Here is a 14,696-nt window from a genome sequence, read left to right on the forward strand (position 1 = left end):
TTTCGAAGGAATACTGTAGCAATTATGTGAAAACATAGGAATTTCGCGGGACTCAAAACAGCTACTCCGACCCGTTGGCTGGCATAGGATGGACGCTATTATATTTTGCTCATATAACTATATAATGTTCTTGTGTCTTCCTATCCTACATTTCGAATAAGCCCTTGTTTAGTTTCAATTTTTTTCTTCAAACTTCCAACTTTTCCATCACATCAAAAATTTCCTACACACACAAACTTCTAACTTTTCCGTCATATCGTTCCAATTTCAACCAAACTTTCAATTTTGGCGTGAACTAAACACACCCTAAGCCCTTCGCTATAATTAAACCCCAAATTATGGTACGAGTCTTTATAAACTCATCACTGTATATATGCAGATAAAGTCCTAGAAAAAATATACTCATATATAGCTATAGATTCTTTGATCTAGGGACAAATACAATTGGCGCCCACCGTGTGTGGCTCTCGTGCAGGATGTGGATCCAAGAAAAAAAGCTCCAAAGTTTTCGGCGCATCGCACCAACACAACGTAGCGGCTGCCTCCAATCATTGAGGCGCCCGCGCCACGCATGCAAACCCCGAGCCCCCGAGCCCGAGGCGCTCGTCCAACCGGATCCCTCCACGTCCACCCGGTCTATCGCCCGGCCTCTCTCTCTCCTCTCTGGTGGCTCGCGCCAAATCCACCCCGCGTATGCGTTGACGTCGTGCGCGAACCAGCTGCAAAACCTGCGACCACGGCTTCGATTCCACGAACCAGATGCTCCTTCCTATGAAAGGAAGTAGGTTAGCGTCTCGATCGCAATAAGCCGTGCGTTTTCTTTGTTCTTTAGATGACGTCGCTGGGACCTTGATGGTGTGCTTAGTTTGTTGTGTTTTTATACCTTGACAGTTGGAAGAGCGGTTTGAATCTAATCTATTGTTATTAGAGTGTTGTCATGTGTACAAACTGCATATTTTTAATATTTTTTTACCATTTATAATTTTAGAAACAAACCTTTCCAACACTTGTTTTCAAAATCTAAATCTTTGGACTACGTCGCTAACCTAGGTGGCGTGACAACAAGACAACGCTGTAATAATAGACTGCCGTGGTAACATTATTTTGCCTCAAAACTTTCAGATTTTAGAAATAATTTTTGAAAGTGTTTATTTTTAAAATTTAAAATTTAAAATTTAAAATTTCAAAAAGTAAAAAAAAAATCATAGACTGTATCCATTATTAAACTTACCATGTATGATCAGATAAATTTTATTCCTTCATGGGATCAGTTTGATTTTCATATGTCCAAAACGGGATTTTCATATGTCCAAAACGGCAGTGATATTCATACATTTAAAATTTCTTATCATCTTTGTTCGACACCTTTTTTCCCAACCCCTCTCGCTCCTTTTTTCGCGACCAAGCCTATGTAAACAAACCATTAAGAATAGTTAGAGAAGGACTACTCATCTCACACGGTGAATTGGCAATAAATGAGAAGCACAAGTAATGTTGGGTTATTTGATAGTGCAGTGATAAGGACCGTGTGATTTCAATTTGGAAATGTCGTGTTCAATCCCCACACTTTCACACTTTCTTATTAAAAATGTTTAGAGGGATGTCTAGCATTCCAAATCTTTTTTTTTATTTACATTCTATACATTTCTACTAGTATCTCGCAAACTTTGTATAGAAACTACTCGCAAACTTTATATAAAAACTACTCCGGCCAAGAAAAAGAATTGCTCGCAATAGCATACTACTCACTCCGTTTCACAATGTAATGAATCTAGACAGTCTAGATTTATTAATATTAATATAAATATGGAAAATGTTAGAATGATTTACACTGTGAAACGGAGGGACGAGTATTTCACTATTTTGCATCAGTTCTCTGCACGGTACAACAGTACAACACGGAGATGATACGGAGACAAATCAGCCCTGTGCGTGCTTATCCAGTTTACCGTCTCCACAGGGAAACGGACTCAAAAAGCTAAATTTAAACGGAGAGCAAAATATTTCCCGTAACAACCTGTATCTTGTTGCCCTCCTCCTCCTCCGCCAACTCACGGATTTCTTCTTCTCTCCTCCTCCGCGAGGCGAATTCTCCTCCTCGTCGCCACCGCCTCCTCCGCCTCCTCCTTCCCACCCACGCTTCTCCCGCGGATCTCCTCCTAGAAGCTTCCACGGCTCGCGATTCGAGCCCCGTGCCGTTCTCCGCCGCCACCGGCGTCGGCTGATGCTGCGGTGATTGGCGGGGAATGCTCTACCTCAAGCTTCCGGCACGGGATTTAGGGTTCCGGCCGGCGGCGGCGGCGGCGGCGGCTGTGGCGGAGGGGCGGTGATACGGTCTCCGCGGTGGTGGCGGAGGGGGGGATTGGGGCGGTTGATTTGAGCGGGTGATCCGCCCGGATCACCCCCGTCCATGGCTACTGCGGCTGCTGCGGTGGCGGTGGAGCAGGAGGCCGCCTGCCTGCAGAGCTTCGAGCTCTACGAGAGCGAGTCGGTAAGGATGGCGTCCTGCGTGCGTGTCCCAATGCGCCAGCAAAGGCGCGGTTTGCTGGTGCTGGTGTTGCGGCGTCGTGGTGGTGGTGGTGGGGGAAGGTTTCAAGGCCAGATTGTTTGATTAGAGAGGAGGCGGGACATGTTGCTTCGAGCTGTTTGGTTAGGGAATCTGATCTGTTTGGATCATTGGGAAGGTGTCATTTCTTCTTGTTGTAGCCGTGCTGCGCAGCTATTTGCTTACCGTCATATCTGCGGCTGTTGTAGTTATTAGATCGTAGCCTTCAATTTCTTCATTTGTGGATTAATTCGACATGCTCGGTCCAAATTGTGGATTAATTCGACATGCTCGGTCTAATATGTGTTCCAAGTGCAAGGCCGTTTCTGAAAATTGTTTGTGGATAATATTTGTACATTCTAATGGTTGTCAGATGAACATGGAGAGTTAGCTAATTGGATGCTTAACGTTTTTAGGGGATTTGGGGATATTTTGGGCTTGTTGTTTTGATAGGATTTCTTGGGGAGTTTTGCTGATGCTTTTTTTATTGCTTGTTGTGAGTTTAGTTTGGACTTTTGGAGATAGCATATTTGAAACTTTGCTGATCCAGAAGGCAAATACACAGTCTTAGGAAAAAGGCTAATATCTATAAATTCCTTCTTTTATCTCAGAAGGGCTGACTGTCTCTGCAGTCTGCATGCTTTTCTTGTGTTTGGAATTTTGCTATGATCTGATCGCTAGAAACTCTGGTATGGTAGATTGTTGGCATATGAAATTGGTGACAAAACGTATTAGCACAATTGGCAATCACGTTCCTGTGTAGAGACTTGGCCTCATATGTTCTGGGTGTTCGGTGAAAATATTGTCAATATCTCTTTTTAAGTATTTCACCTGTGTACACAATCACTCTGTTGGTCAGTATGCTTGCAGCTTAGGTGCTCAACGTTCTTGGATCCAGAGATTTCATTAATTTCCTTGTTCAGTAACTTGTGCTTCTGGTCACAATTCTTAACCAAGTATTTTGCTTTGCAGAGGTTTTATATTTTTGGAACTAACACTGGCAAAACACATTGGAGATTACTGAAGATTAATAGATCGGAGCCATCGGACCTTGACTTACATGAGTGTTGTACTGTGTATACTCAAAGTGAATATCATGAACTGTTAAAAAATCTTGATGAAGACCACAGGTTGACTGGTGGTGTAAAGTTTGTTACAAAATTTTATGGCATAATCGGTAAGTAGTCCAACCCCTCCTCCTTTGTTTATACCCTAGCAAAATTTAATTGTATTACAATGCATTTGATGATGAAATATCTTCGCAGGTTTCATAAAGTTTGTTGGACCATTTTACATGTTAATTATTACTGAGCAGCGAAAAATTGGGGAGATATTTGATCATCCAGTATACCAGGTGACTAAGACTTCGATGGTCGAGTTAGCGAATTCTAAGACGCGATCCAGATTTCTAAATTCCAAGGATGAGAACAGGTTTGTTCCAGCTGCAAGCCTTGAGTTTTTTTCTCTTTTCTGTGTTTATGCATAAAAAACTTTATAATCAGTACATGAAGATCCATTTCATCAACTAGTTCCAAAGTTCACATTTCAATGAGAATTTCTTCGGTTCGACACCCAACCCCATGAAAAGCACTCTGATTATGATATTAGATATTGTTTTTATGGACCAAATGATATATTATGGGAAAACTGTTCCTAGTTTTTCATTTCCGGTTAACTATTGCATTTCTTAAATTAGAAGCTGATTGTTTATGAAATGCTGCAGGTACAAGAAGATACTGAATACACTTGATCTTAGAAAGGACTTCTTTTTCAGTTACTCATACCATATCATGAGAAGCCTTCAAAAGAACTTGAGTGATCCACAGGAAGGCTGGAACATATATGAGTCAACTTTTGTGTGGAATGAATTTCTCACACAAGGGATACGTAATTTTCTTGGAAGTACTTTGTGGACCGTTGCGTTGGTATATGGATTTTTTAAGCAGGTATGTGTCACTGGAATTAGTTTTGTGGAAGTTGTTATTATATCCATCTATGAATATTTTTAATAGGAATGACTGAATTATTCACAATAGGATTTATTTTTAAAAAATAAGACTGGATTTTTAAAAAGCTTCCAGCCTACCAATATTCGGTAGGAGCCTTCTAAATAACTCCTTGCTAATGTGAAGGAAATCAATTCAATTGTCCTTTTTTTTTATTCATTCATTCCACTAACAGAATGAAGTTGTTCAGTTGTCCTTTCTTTATTCATTCATTCCCCTAACAGAATGAAGTTGTTGGATGCTGCTCACGTTGTTCATATAATTTAATCTTGATCCAACCTTCTTCTCACTAATTATATATAATTACCTAATATTTTCCGTCTACTACATATATTTTTTTGCCTTGATTATTAAAAATGTGGATGTTGTGCCATTAGGATAAAATTTCAATATCCGGGAAGGACATCATGTTCACGCTCATTGCTAGACGCTCAAGGCATTTTGCTGGAACCAGGTTTGTACATGTGCTCATTAAGCAATTATTTTCCTTACTATTGTAGCGGGATTTGGGGTGAAAAAGTTTATCTGCTGCTGAACAGATATTTAAAGAGGGGGGTGAATGAGAAAGGCAGAGTAGCAAATGATGTTGAGACTGAGCAAATTGTTTATGGAGCTGGACCTAGGCCTACAGAAGTAAGTTCTGTTGTGCAGAACAGGGGTTCAATCCCGCTATTTTGGTCACAGGAGACATCAAAGATGAACATTAAACCTGATATTATATGTAAGTTCTTAAAACCTATCTATGATGCATATTATGCCATGCAGTACTAACTTCTGCAAATAAATTATCAATTGGTCAGTGCATCAGAAGGGCGAGAATTATGAAGCTACTAGGCTGCATTTTGAGAATCTTAGGAGAAGATATGGAGATCCTATCATTATTTTAAACTTGATTAAGGTTAGTTTGACCTTGTTATTCCAGAGTAGCAGCATCTTGTGCAACATTTATATACCTGGACATGAATGATATTTTGGTATGCCTTCTCACATTTATTTTTGTTGTTCACATGGGAAGAAACGTGAGAGGCGAGAGTCAATACTTCGTCGTGAATTTGATAGGGCGATAAGGATAATAAACAAGAGCATACCAGAGGAAAATCATTTGAGGTTCTTGCATTGGGATCTTCATGAAAACTCTCGAGGGTATTGATTGTTATATTTTTTTTTCCATTTCCCATCTGCTAGTATTCTATAGTGTGCATGACTGAAGTATCTTTGTTTTAGAAAACCTACAAATGTGCTTGATGTTCTTTTGAAAGTGGCGTTCCGTGCTCTGAGGTTGACTGAGTTCTTCTATTGTCAACTTGCACCACCTACCGGATCTGATACTGCTCATCATTGGCCTTCCCTATTGTAAGTTTTTTTTTCCTTCCCAATATTAATTTGTCCGTTATGATTTCTGTTGCGTTATATGTCAAATAATGGTTTAATGCTCCTATTTATGTGTTCCATTCCATTTTCTTTAGGAGTGGTCTTGATCCATTTTTATGTGAAGAAAACAGCAATAGCGACAACACAGACTGTACGGAAATTGTTGGTGACATATCCCAAGAAGACATCTCTGGCAGCTCTGATTCCTCTTGCAATGGAACTACAGAGGATAAAGCTGAAAACAACGAATCACCTCCACTAAAACCACCAAAATTCCAAAAGGGTGTCTTACGGACGAACTGTATAGACTGCTTGGATCGAACAAATGTTGCCCAGTATGCCTATGGTTTAGCTGCTCTTGGACATCAGTTGCATGTGCTTGGTTCTGTAGAATCCCCAGAACTTGGTTTAGATGACCCCTTGGCTCATCATTTGATGCACTTTTATGAGAGGATGGGTGACACCCTTGCGGTGCAATACAGTGGTTCGGCTGCTCATAACAAGGTATTTAACAGGAAATCCATTTTTTTCTGAGAATTATTGAAGTACTGCAAGCAGCAGGATAAACTGTTGGTGCTCCCATGTGGTGATCATGGATTAAATTAGGAAAAATGGTATAATTGGGTTATTCTAGGGAGAAGTGATATTCTTTGGTTGTCAAGGCTGCCTGGAAGGGAATTACAGCATTTGATTTTAAGATTTAATAGCTTAAGTAGCATTTGAGCTCACTAAAGTGCTTCCTTTTTCTTATCTTTCGGACTTCCACTATGAATTATTTAACACGCGTAAAAGAACTTCCCTTGCATGATTTTCTTTATTATGAAATCAACATTTATATTGACAAACCTGCTTAGCTTCAGTTGGACAATGATAAGAGTAAGGCTCTTTCTCATTGAAGGACATTGGTGGATTCTGCACTTCTGTTCTATTACTAAACTTCAGTAGAGTATATTTGCCCTTTTGCTTGACATCACATCTTTTATTTTCTCTATTTCATATGGTGTTCTATTTCTCATTTTAGCTGAACATTTGTCTAATTTCTCTTTACCGTGATCTTTTTCTGAAGATATTCTCTGCAAAGAGAGGTCATCTGAAGCTTTTTATTCGATCACAAGAGTTCTTCAGAACACTACAACGGCACTACAGCAATACCTGTATCGATGCTAACAAGCAAGCAGCCATAAACTTGTATGGTTTATAGCATGTGCTCACTAATCAGAAACACTTGGTCTGACCAAAATGTGAACAGTGGTCGTTGTTCTTACATTTATTTATGACTTGTTTTTTTGTCCATTGTGTATTTCAGATTTCTTGGCTACTTCCAACCACAGGAAGGAAAACCTGCACTCTGGGAGCTAGAGTCATCTTCAGTGGATCATATCGCTGTGCACGCACGGTAAGCTTAAGAATATTCGTCTATATGACCATGCAATACATTAAAATTAGATCTGCAGGTTGTACTAGTTTGTTGATGATGTTCTAATATTACTGATGTTTGCTGGGATTATTCTATAAATACTCGCAAAATTCGTTAAAACATATGATTCACCTATTTATTGTCCTAGCGACCTGATGCGATCCGGTAATGAATAATATGCCCAGTGCTTATCAATGCATGCTATCCAAATAAATGGTTTACAATTTAAAATCTATAAGCATCTAGCTTGCCCTAGCTGCATGCTCCTCCCTTTCGCATGTGAAATAATTGACAAGTAGAATATCATGTTCTTAATTTCATCTTATAAAATTAAAAGGTAGCAGTATTAAATGCCATTGAAAAACTTGAGATGATCATTTGTGCTACCTGATATGTCACTGCTCTGTATACTATGCGAATATGGACTAAGATCTCCTGATGATATGCTGTTATGGAACACACAACTTTTGGTAAAAACATCCTTGGGAGTTTAAAATCATGGTACAGGAGTCAATGGTGCGCAGTAGCGAAAACATAGTTAGGAGTTGCATATTATGCTGTTTTGCTATTCCAAAACGTTTTTGAACTGTAGCAGGATGCTTGTTCCTATTTAAACGAGAGCTTTTAGCCATTTATTACCTTTTGTAGCTTCCCTGCTTGTTACGTTCGAAGAAAACAAAAATAATCCTTACTGAAATATGCACTTTGTAAAACAGTAAGGGGTTCTTACCATTGACTGTTTTCTTTAATTCCACAGTACAATAAAAAGAGTGAGATCAGATGGCAGCATTCTTTATGGAAGCAATACATCCATATCTGGATGTAGTGGTTGCCATAATGAAGACAAGGAGCTGTTGAATGCAGCACCGCTTGATGTTAAAAGTGGGTCACAATTTCCAGTGTTGGAATCTGATTCAGTACATGGCAATGAAATTTCATTGACCTGTGAAAGTGAGGTATCAAACTTAAGGTTGGTTTCTATTCATTCAAGGTTTTGACCTTCACTCTTCTCATACAAGTATTTTACTAGAAAATCATGAAAAAGCATGGTATTAAGCATGGTATTTTAAATAGTGGACTACTACCATTTGTATTTGAGACCTTAATTCCTCTCTCAAAATTCGCTACAGGTATACACCTATGGTACCTCAGACACATCATGTTCCAGGCGGCGTTGAAACTGAAAGTAGCATTCATTCTGGTGATTCAAACTTTCTGGATCTTGAATGGCTTTCAACTTCAGGCAACTCAAGCGATGAAAGGTGTTTGCTTTTGCATTGCTAATGTATTTTTTTTTAGCGTTTTCGACTGACAGAATATCATCTTCACAGTGACAGTCAATTTGATTTACACACATTTTCTTTGCCTTAGTGTAGGAAAAAGTGAAGGATAATTATTAGTTGATTGTCCAGTAAATTTCTTACCCTTAATGCTTAATTCCATATCAATCTAAATTCTAGAGTTCTTTTGCTCTCACTGCATTTCCATGTAATAAACACAAATCTGTAGTATCGTGTTGTATCACTTGATATAACTATCTGTATTGAGAAGTACTACCTCCGTCCCATAATATAAGGGATTTTGACTTTTTACTTGTAACGTTTGACCACTCGTCTTATTCAAAAAATTTGTGCAAATATAAAAAACGAAAAGTTGTGCTTAAAGTACTGTGGATAATAAAGTAAGTCACAAATAAAACAAATAATAATTTCAAATTTTTTTGAATAAGACGAATGGTCAAACAGTGCAAATGTCAAAATCCCTTATATTATGGGACGGAGGGAGTAAAATGGAAATATTATGTTGCCACACTTCCTAAATCCAATTAACAAGTGTCTTCTGAGCTTCCAGTATGTTCACTGATGCTGATTTGAAGATATCCTCTGAAACATTTTTTTGTAACTCATTGAATGCTGATGGATTGTGCTTGAACAGGTCCATTGCAATTAGTACTCCAGATGTGAACCTTTCAGCGGAGAATGTTATTAGTGGCATAAATTCTGAGACCATGGTGAGCATATGTTCCCAACAGTTCGATTCCGCTAAATTCTGTTCTTTGATTTTGTTGAAATTTGTTCAGACCAATTCTGGAGATTAATTGTGTGAGAATTTATAGTGGTAGGGTAGAGATCATGTATGCAAATATGCGAAATCATTGTGCTAATAACTTAACCAATTGCGAAATTTCAAACTTTTCAGGAAAATCAAGATGCTGATATCTATACTCAGAATTTACCTGAGCATTTCGTGCAGTGGGTTAACCACGGAGACACTTTTTGGTATTAAGATTACCCGATGCTCGTGTCATGTACGCGGTACGCGTTGGCTACTTTGAAGGCCAAAACTTGTCTTTTCCAAGTGGTCATGAGACGGGAATTGGTGATTTGAGTAGGGAATTAGGAGTGAGAAGAGATAGATGGCACAGCAAACTTCAGACATTCGCCTTGTGATATATGTCCACATCATCCCATAGCCCTCTTAGGAAAGTATAACATTCTGTTTATTTGTTCCCATCTTTCTTGTAGGAGCAAGTAGATAGGCGTTTTTCTCAATTTTTGAAAAGAAAGTAGAGGTAGATTCATATGGATATATAATTTTTGTTCTTTCGAAAAATGTACCATTGTGGGAACATTCCGTTTGATATGTAAATATTATTTTATGCTTGGCGTGTTTTGGGTTGTTGAGGTCACAAGGTGGATTGTAAAGCATCGTCCACTATATGTGGCTTGGTTCGTTGATTATCATCCGCGCTTGTCGTCACAACATACTCTGATATTTGAAATGGTACTCCACTCAAATCAAATGCGTGTGCCATCTCCTCATCAGCCTCCATTGTAATTTTTAATTTCTCAAAGTTTTCGAGGTCATGTGAGATCTGGAGTGAAGGCTACATATAATACTTGTGAATGTTTAGTCCTTCGAGATTTGAACGAATATGTTCCTTTTTTTCTTTTAATGAATGATTCGCTATGCTCAGCAATCGGTATCAGAATCCCAACCAACAGTACAAGGTAATACAATACGATTAGGAGCCAACCTAACAGAGAATGTGTTAGGAGCGAACCATCAGATTAGATCCTGTGATTAACCTGCCGCACCCAGAGTTCGATGCTAACCTCAGTTTTCAGTTTTCTAGCGAAGGTAGGTGAGATTAGAGCTTCAAGAGAGGCAAGTCAAAGTTGGTGCAGCTGAAGGAACATGCATTGCACAAGCTGTCTCTCACTCAAAAGTTTCTAAACTTGATGAAGGGTTCATATACAACGGCAGCCTATTGAAATCTTAACAAGCTTTAGGTAATTAGGTAGAGCTGTCTCGCTCTGTCCCGCACAATGGCCCTGGCCAACGGGAGACAAACGGTGGTAGTGTTTGGCTTGTGATGCTCCCTTGATGGAACACTAGTGGCCACCACGTTTGATAATCCTTTTGTCTTTAGGGGAAGCCATGTGATTTATGAGGATAGCAAAAAATGATGCGAGAGAAGGAAAAGGGCATGACCCAGCCGTAACAAATCAAGAATGCGATGCGCAAGCGCAACCATGTCGGCATCAAATCACGACCAACCACCATGACATGGGACCACAAGTCCACAACTCGTAAAGACTGTACTGACATTGACCATGATCCAAGTGTGATGCAAGGATATTTTGACTTGGACCAAAGACATCTAGAATAGTGCTGCAGTTAAACATTCATTGAAATTTCGCCCTTCTTAAAAAATATCTAACAGTCACGAAGCTCGTAGGTCTTCGCTCTGAATTAGTCATAGTCTTAACAAAAATATCTCGAGAAGAAAAAGTGACAACATGTGCCAAATACCCCTCTTGTTATCACAAAGCATATACCTGGCCGGTCATACTGCCTATTCACATCAAGAAAAGACGAAGTGAAGCATCTTTCCAGAAATCCTGATTCTGGATGGCACGCGCCCAGTAGCAAGAGCAACAACCCTGCAAGGCTGCAATCTAACAAGATATAATATATAAATATATAGTCAATGCACTATTTAATTTCGGATTCAACAAATGAATTATGTACAGAAAATCAATATGGTAGCTAGTTATCACCAACATAGCGCAGCACAGCAAAGACCGAAAGAAAGAGCAGTCAACAACATAGATTAAAACATAATGGCCATGGATTCACGATGTTCATAGCCATATACAGGTAGCAACGACAGAAAACTAGAACGGAAAAAAAAAAAGCAGTTCTTGAGTCTCATAGATGGCTGCCATACATAGACAGCGGATAGGGAACAGGTCCAATCACCAAAGAGTTTCAGGATGCAGCCTTTTGCATCTAAGCTAAACATAACGATATGCTACCCCCAAGGTGCCATGCAGGTGCCTCCAAATCTCCAATAGTATTTATTCCTGAAAAACACAAGCAAAATTAGAGCAATGTAAAAAATCGTGCATATTCAGAGAGAAAAAATCAAATTGATAATCCTTACCTTTTTTTTCCCTGTGTACATGCTCCGACTAGAAGACTTCGAATTCCTCAATAGAAATCGCTAACGGGCATGTCATCAAAGCTCCAGAGGTCCATGTTGCTGACAACATCCTGTGATCCATCCAGGTTGAGAAGGCTATCAATTGAGTCACCAGCACCATCATCCAGAAGGAACCTCATGTAGGGTTCTAAATCAGGCAGATCAACAGCACTGTTCTCCATAACAGGAGGGACCATTGGGTTGGTACTGCTCTTAATGAATGCAGATTCATCGACTTCAGCTATGGTTGAAATGGGAGCAATTGATGTAATATCTGGTGTCTTGGTATCATTCTCCCAGCCAAAGTCAGAGCAGCCAAATGAGTTGCTTCCCTGGTCAGAGTTGATGATAGGGTCCTCAATAGGAGCAGCAGAGTTCATTGCAGGAACAAATGGCATGTTATCAGGCTGAACAAACGGCTTGTTTGAAGTGAAGTTAGCAGATGGGTAGACAAACGCATTTGCATTGGCAAGATTGTTGAATGCTGGTTTGACAGTAGGCTTCTGTTCCACACTTGACTTGGGTGCTTTAGCAGTGGTGGAGCCAGCACGACGCTTCTGAGCAGTTGTTGGAGCCTCTGGAAAATTCACCTTGGCCTTCTTGCCACGAATCCTGCGTGCTTCAGCATCATAAGCTCTTGCAGCTTCTTCAGCACTGTTGAAAGTGCCAAGCCAGACACGAACACCCTTGCGAGGATCTCTGATTTCAGCAGCCCACTTACCCCAAGGGCGCTGGCGGATGCCCCTGAATTGGTTCTTTCTCTTTCTTTTGGCAGACTTTGCAGCAGGACCATCAAATCCGGCAGTGGTAATGGTGCTCAAGTTATCTGCAATGGAAGGTCAACATCAATGGCAAGAAATTACACAGATGAACTTCTCTTGCTGATGTTATTTTCTTTTGGTCACAAACATGAAGTTGGAACATGCAACCATGCGTATAAACATTCAAATTTTAGGAAAGCATATCTCAAATCATGAAATTCAAGATTGTAGGAAAAAAAACCCATGAATGGACCTCATCATTTCTGCAATTGCAGTCTAAAGTTGTGCTTTACGGACTAACATCAATATGCTGCAGCAACATTAATTGTAAACAAGGAACACCAAAACTGAGTTGCAACACTTCAACAAAGATCTGTGGTTTAGCTCACACGACTGACTAGATACAACCGATTTAGACAATTTACACAAGAGGTAACATCCCCATAAATAAAATGAACTAGTATGTCTAAGCAAAAGAGGCCAACAAAGACCACAAAAAAATGATTTGACGCTATTGACCGAAAGATAGAACCAAAAACAGGCACCAGGACGACTAAACAGCCAGGAGTATATGCTAAGGCATGTAGGACTTGACAGTCAACATCATAAAAATCCTTTACTTCGACTAATAGTTGAATTACGTCCGGAACAATCCTCTCGCAATCATACAACCACATCAAGCGATACTAGGGTCATCCATCTAACAACTAAGAACCCAGATGGGGAGACCTCCAAAGAGAACGGAGAATAATTTCCCCTTTACTGCGAATTCAACTCCTTGGAGAAAAAGGTAATCATATGGATTGCGCAATTTAGAAAAAGAAAAAAAAAGATCGAACAGTGCAAGAGCTGAAATGGCATCTCTAAAATCCTAGCAGACAGAATCAGCACATGAAGCCCTGATCACCACAAATAAGACATGGAGGCACATCATTCCACCCTAAATCACCAATTAAACAGGAGTATCACCCCAAATCTGATCTCTCAGGATCAACCCCTAAAATTATCTATCCCCTTTTTTTCCTCCCAATCCATCCACCGAGCGTCCTCGATCCCCAAAAAAATTCCCAATCGGCCGTAGAACTAACGATTTACAACAGCAATCAATCCCTGAAGAACAAGTAAACTACACAAATCAAGCCGCTCCCAGCGACGCCCATACCTCTGGAGAGGGCCCTCTTGAAGGCGGCCGGCTTGATCTCGACGACGTCATCGTCGTCCTCCTCCCCGAGCTCCAAATCCGAGTCCCCGGAGTCCACCTCGAACTCCTCGAAGTCGGCCTCGAAGTCCTCGTCGTCCTCCTCCACGAACCCCCCGAAGTGGCGCCTCCCGCCGCCGCCCCACCTGGGCTTCTTCTTCTCGGGCCACAGGAGCCCCTCTGTCGCCCGGCGCGACCCCTCCGGGTGCCCCTTCAGGTGGTGGATGATGGCGCCGCCGCACATGGCTCGCCGCCGGTGAGCCCTCGCCGCCGATGCAGTGGTGGATTGCTTGCGGAGGGGGGCGAAATGGTAGGCGAGAGTTCGAGTTGTCTCTTCTTTTTCTTTTTTTTCTTTTCTTTTTCTCTTTTTTTTTCCCTCAATCGGTTCGACAAAATATTGGAGAGAAGCGTGGGTGGGTGGGGCTTTGGGGTTTTTATATGGCGGGAGGTGGAGGAGGGGCACGTGGTGGGGCCCACCTGTCAGCCAGTGGATGCTTGCAGCGGAAGGCGCTTGGGTAGAAGCGGGGCAGGTACGGACGAGATTTGTGCTGCCTTTGGAGTTTTTCAGTTCGCCCCTTCGGAGAAGGTCATTTTACAATGTTGCACCTTCAGTTTATTCATTTTTGCGTTTTACTCCTTGAATATTGAATGCATCGACTGCCGGAGTAGGCTGGCTAGCATTGATTGCTGGTACTGAGAAAGTGAGAATTGAGTGGAATAATTAGCGTAATCATGAGTAAATTGATACTCCCTCCATTTTAAATTAATCTACATATAGTTTTTTTTTATTCCTAAATGATCTATATATTTGTTCATTCATTAAGTCTATTCGTTATTTGTGCATTGGAGTAAATGGACATTGATGCATGCATCCATGCACACAAGTATTTATAACTCACATGCAATATC

General features: G+C 40.5%; 2 protein-coding genes across 2 annotated transcripts; one reads left to right on the plus strand and one right to left on the minus strand.

Annotated features, from left to right (window-relative positions):
• Positions 1-1,998: 1,998 nt before the first annotated feature.
• LOC127762783 (phosphoinositide phosphatase SAC3-like) lies at positions 1,999-9,998 on the plus strand. The gene is made up of 16 exons (XM_052287274.1): positions 1,999-2,491; positions 3,518-3,722; positions 3,811-3,976; positions 4,269-4,491; positions 4,929-5,005; positions 5,091-5,272; positions 5,352-5,449; positions 5,567-5,694; positions 5,776-5,904; positions 6,018-6,426; positions 6,989-7,110; positions 7,229-7,318; positions 8,097-8,309; positions 8,470-8,601; positions 9,275-9,350; positions 9,539-9,998. The coding sequence occupies exons 1-16, from the start codon at positions 2,411-2,413 to the stop codon at positions 9,623-9,625; spliced, it is 2,418 nt and encodes an 805-aa protein (XP_052143234.1). The 5' UTR covers positions 1,999-2,410; the 3' UTR covers positions 9,626-9,998.
• A 1,368-nt stretch (positions 9,999-11,366) lies between these two features.
• On the minus strand, positions 11,367-14,186 carry LOC127762785 (ethylene-responsive transcription factor 1). Its single transcript, XM_052287276.1, has 3 exons — positions 13,752-14,186; positions 11,790-12,654; positions 11,367-11,709 (listed from the first exon to the last, which is right to left on the minus strand). Exons 1-2 carry the CDS (start codon positions 14,029-14,031, stop codon positions 11,837-11,839), a joined length of 1,098 nt encoding a protein of 365 aa, XP_052143236.1. The 5' UTR covers positions 14,032-14,186; the 3' UTR covers positions 11,367-11,709; positions 11,790-11,836.
• Between the last annotated feature and the right edge of the window lie 510 nt (positions 14,187-14,696).

This window comes from Oryza glaberrima, chromosome 2, assembly GCF_000147395.1.
Source record: "Oryza glaberrima chromosome 2, OglaRS2, whole genome shotgun sequence".
NCBI classification, from domain to species: domain Eukaryota; kingdom Viridiplantae; phylum Streptophyta; class Magnoliopsida; order Poales; family Poaceae; genus Oryza; species Oryza glaberrima.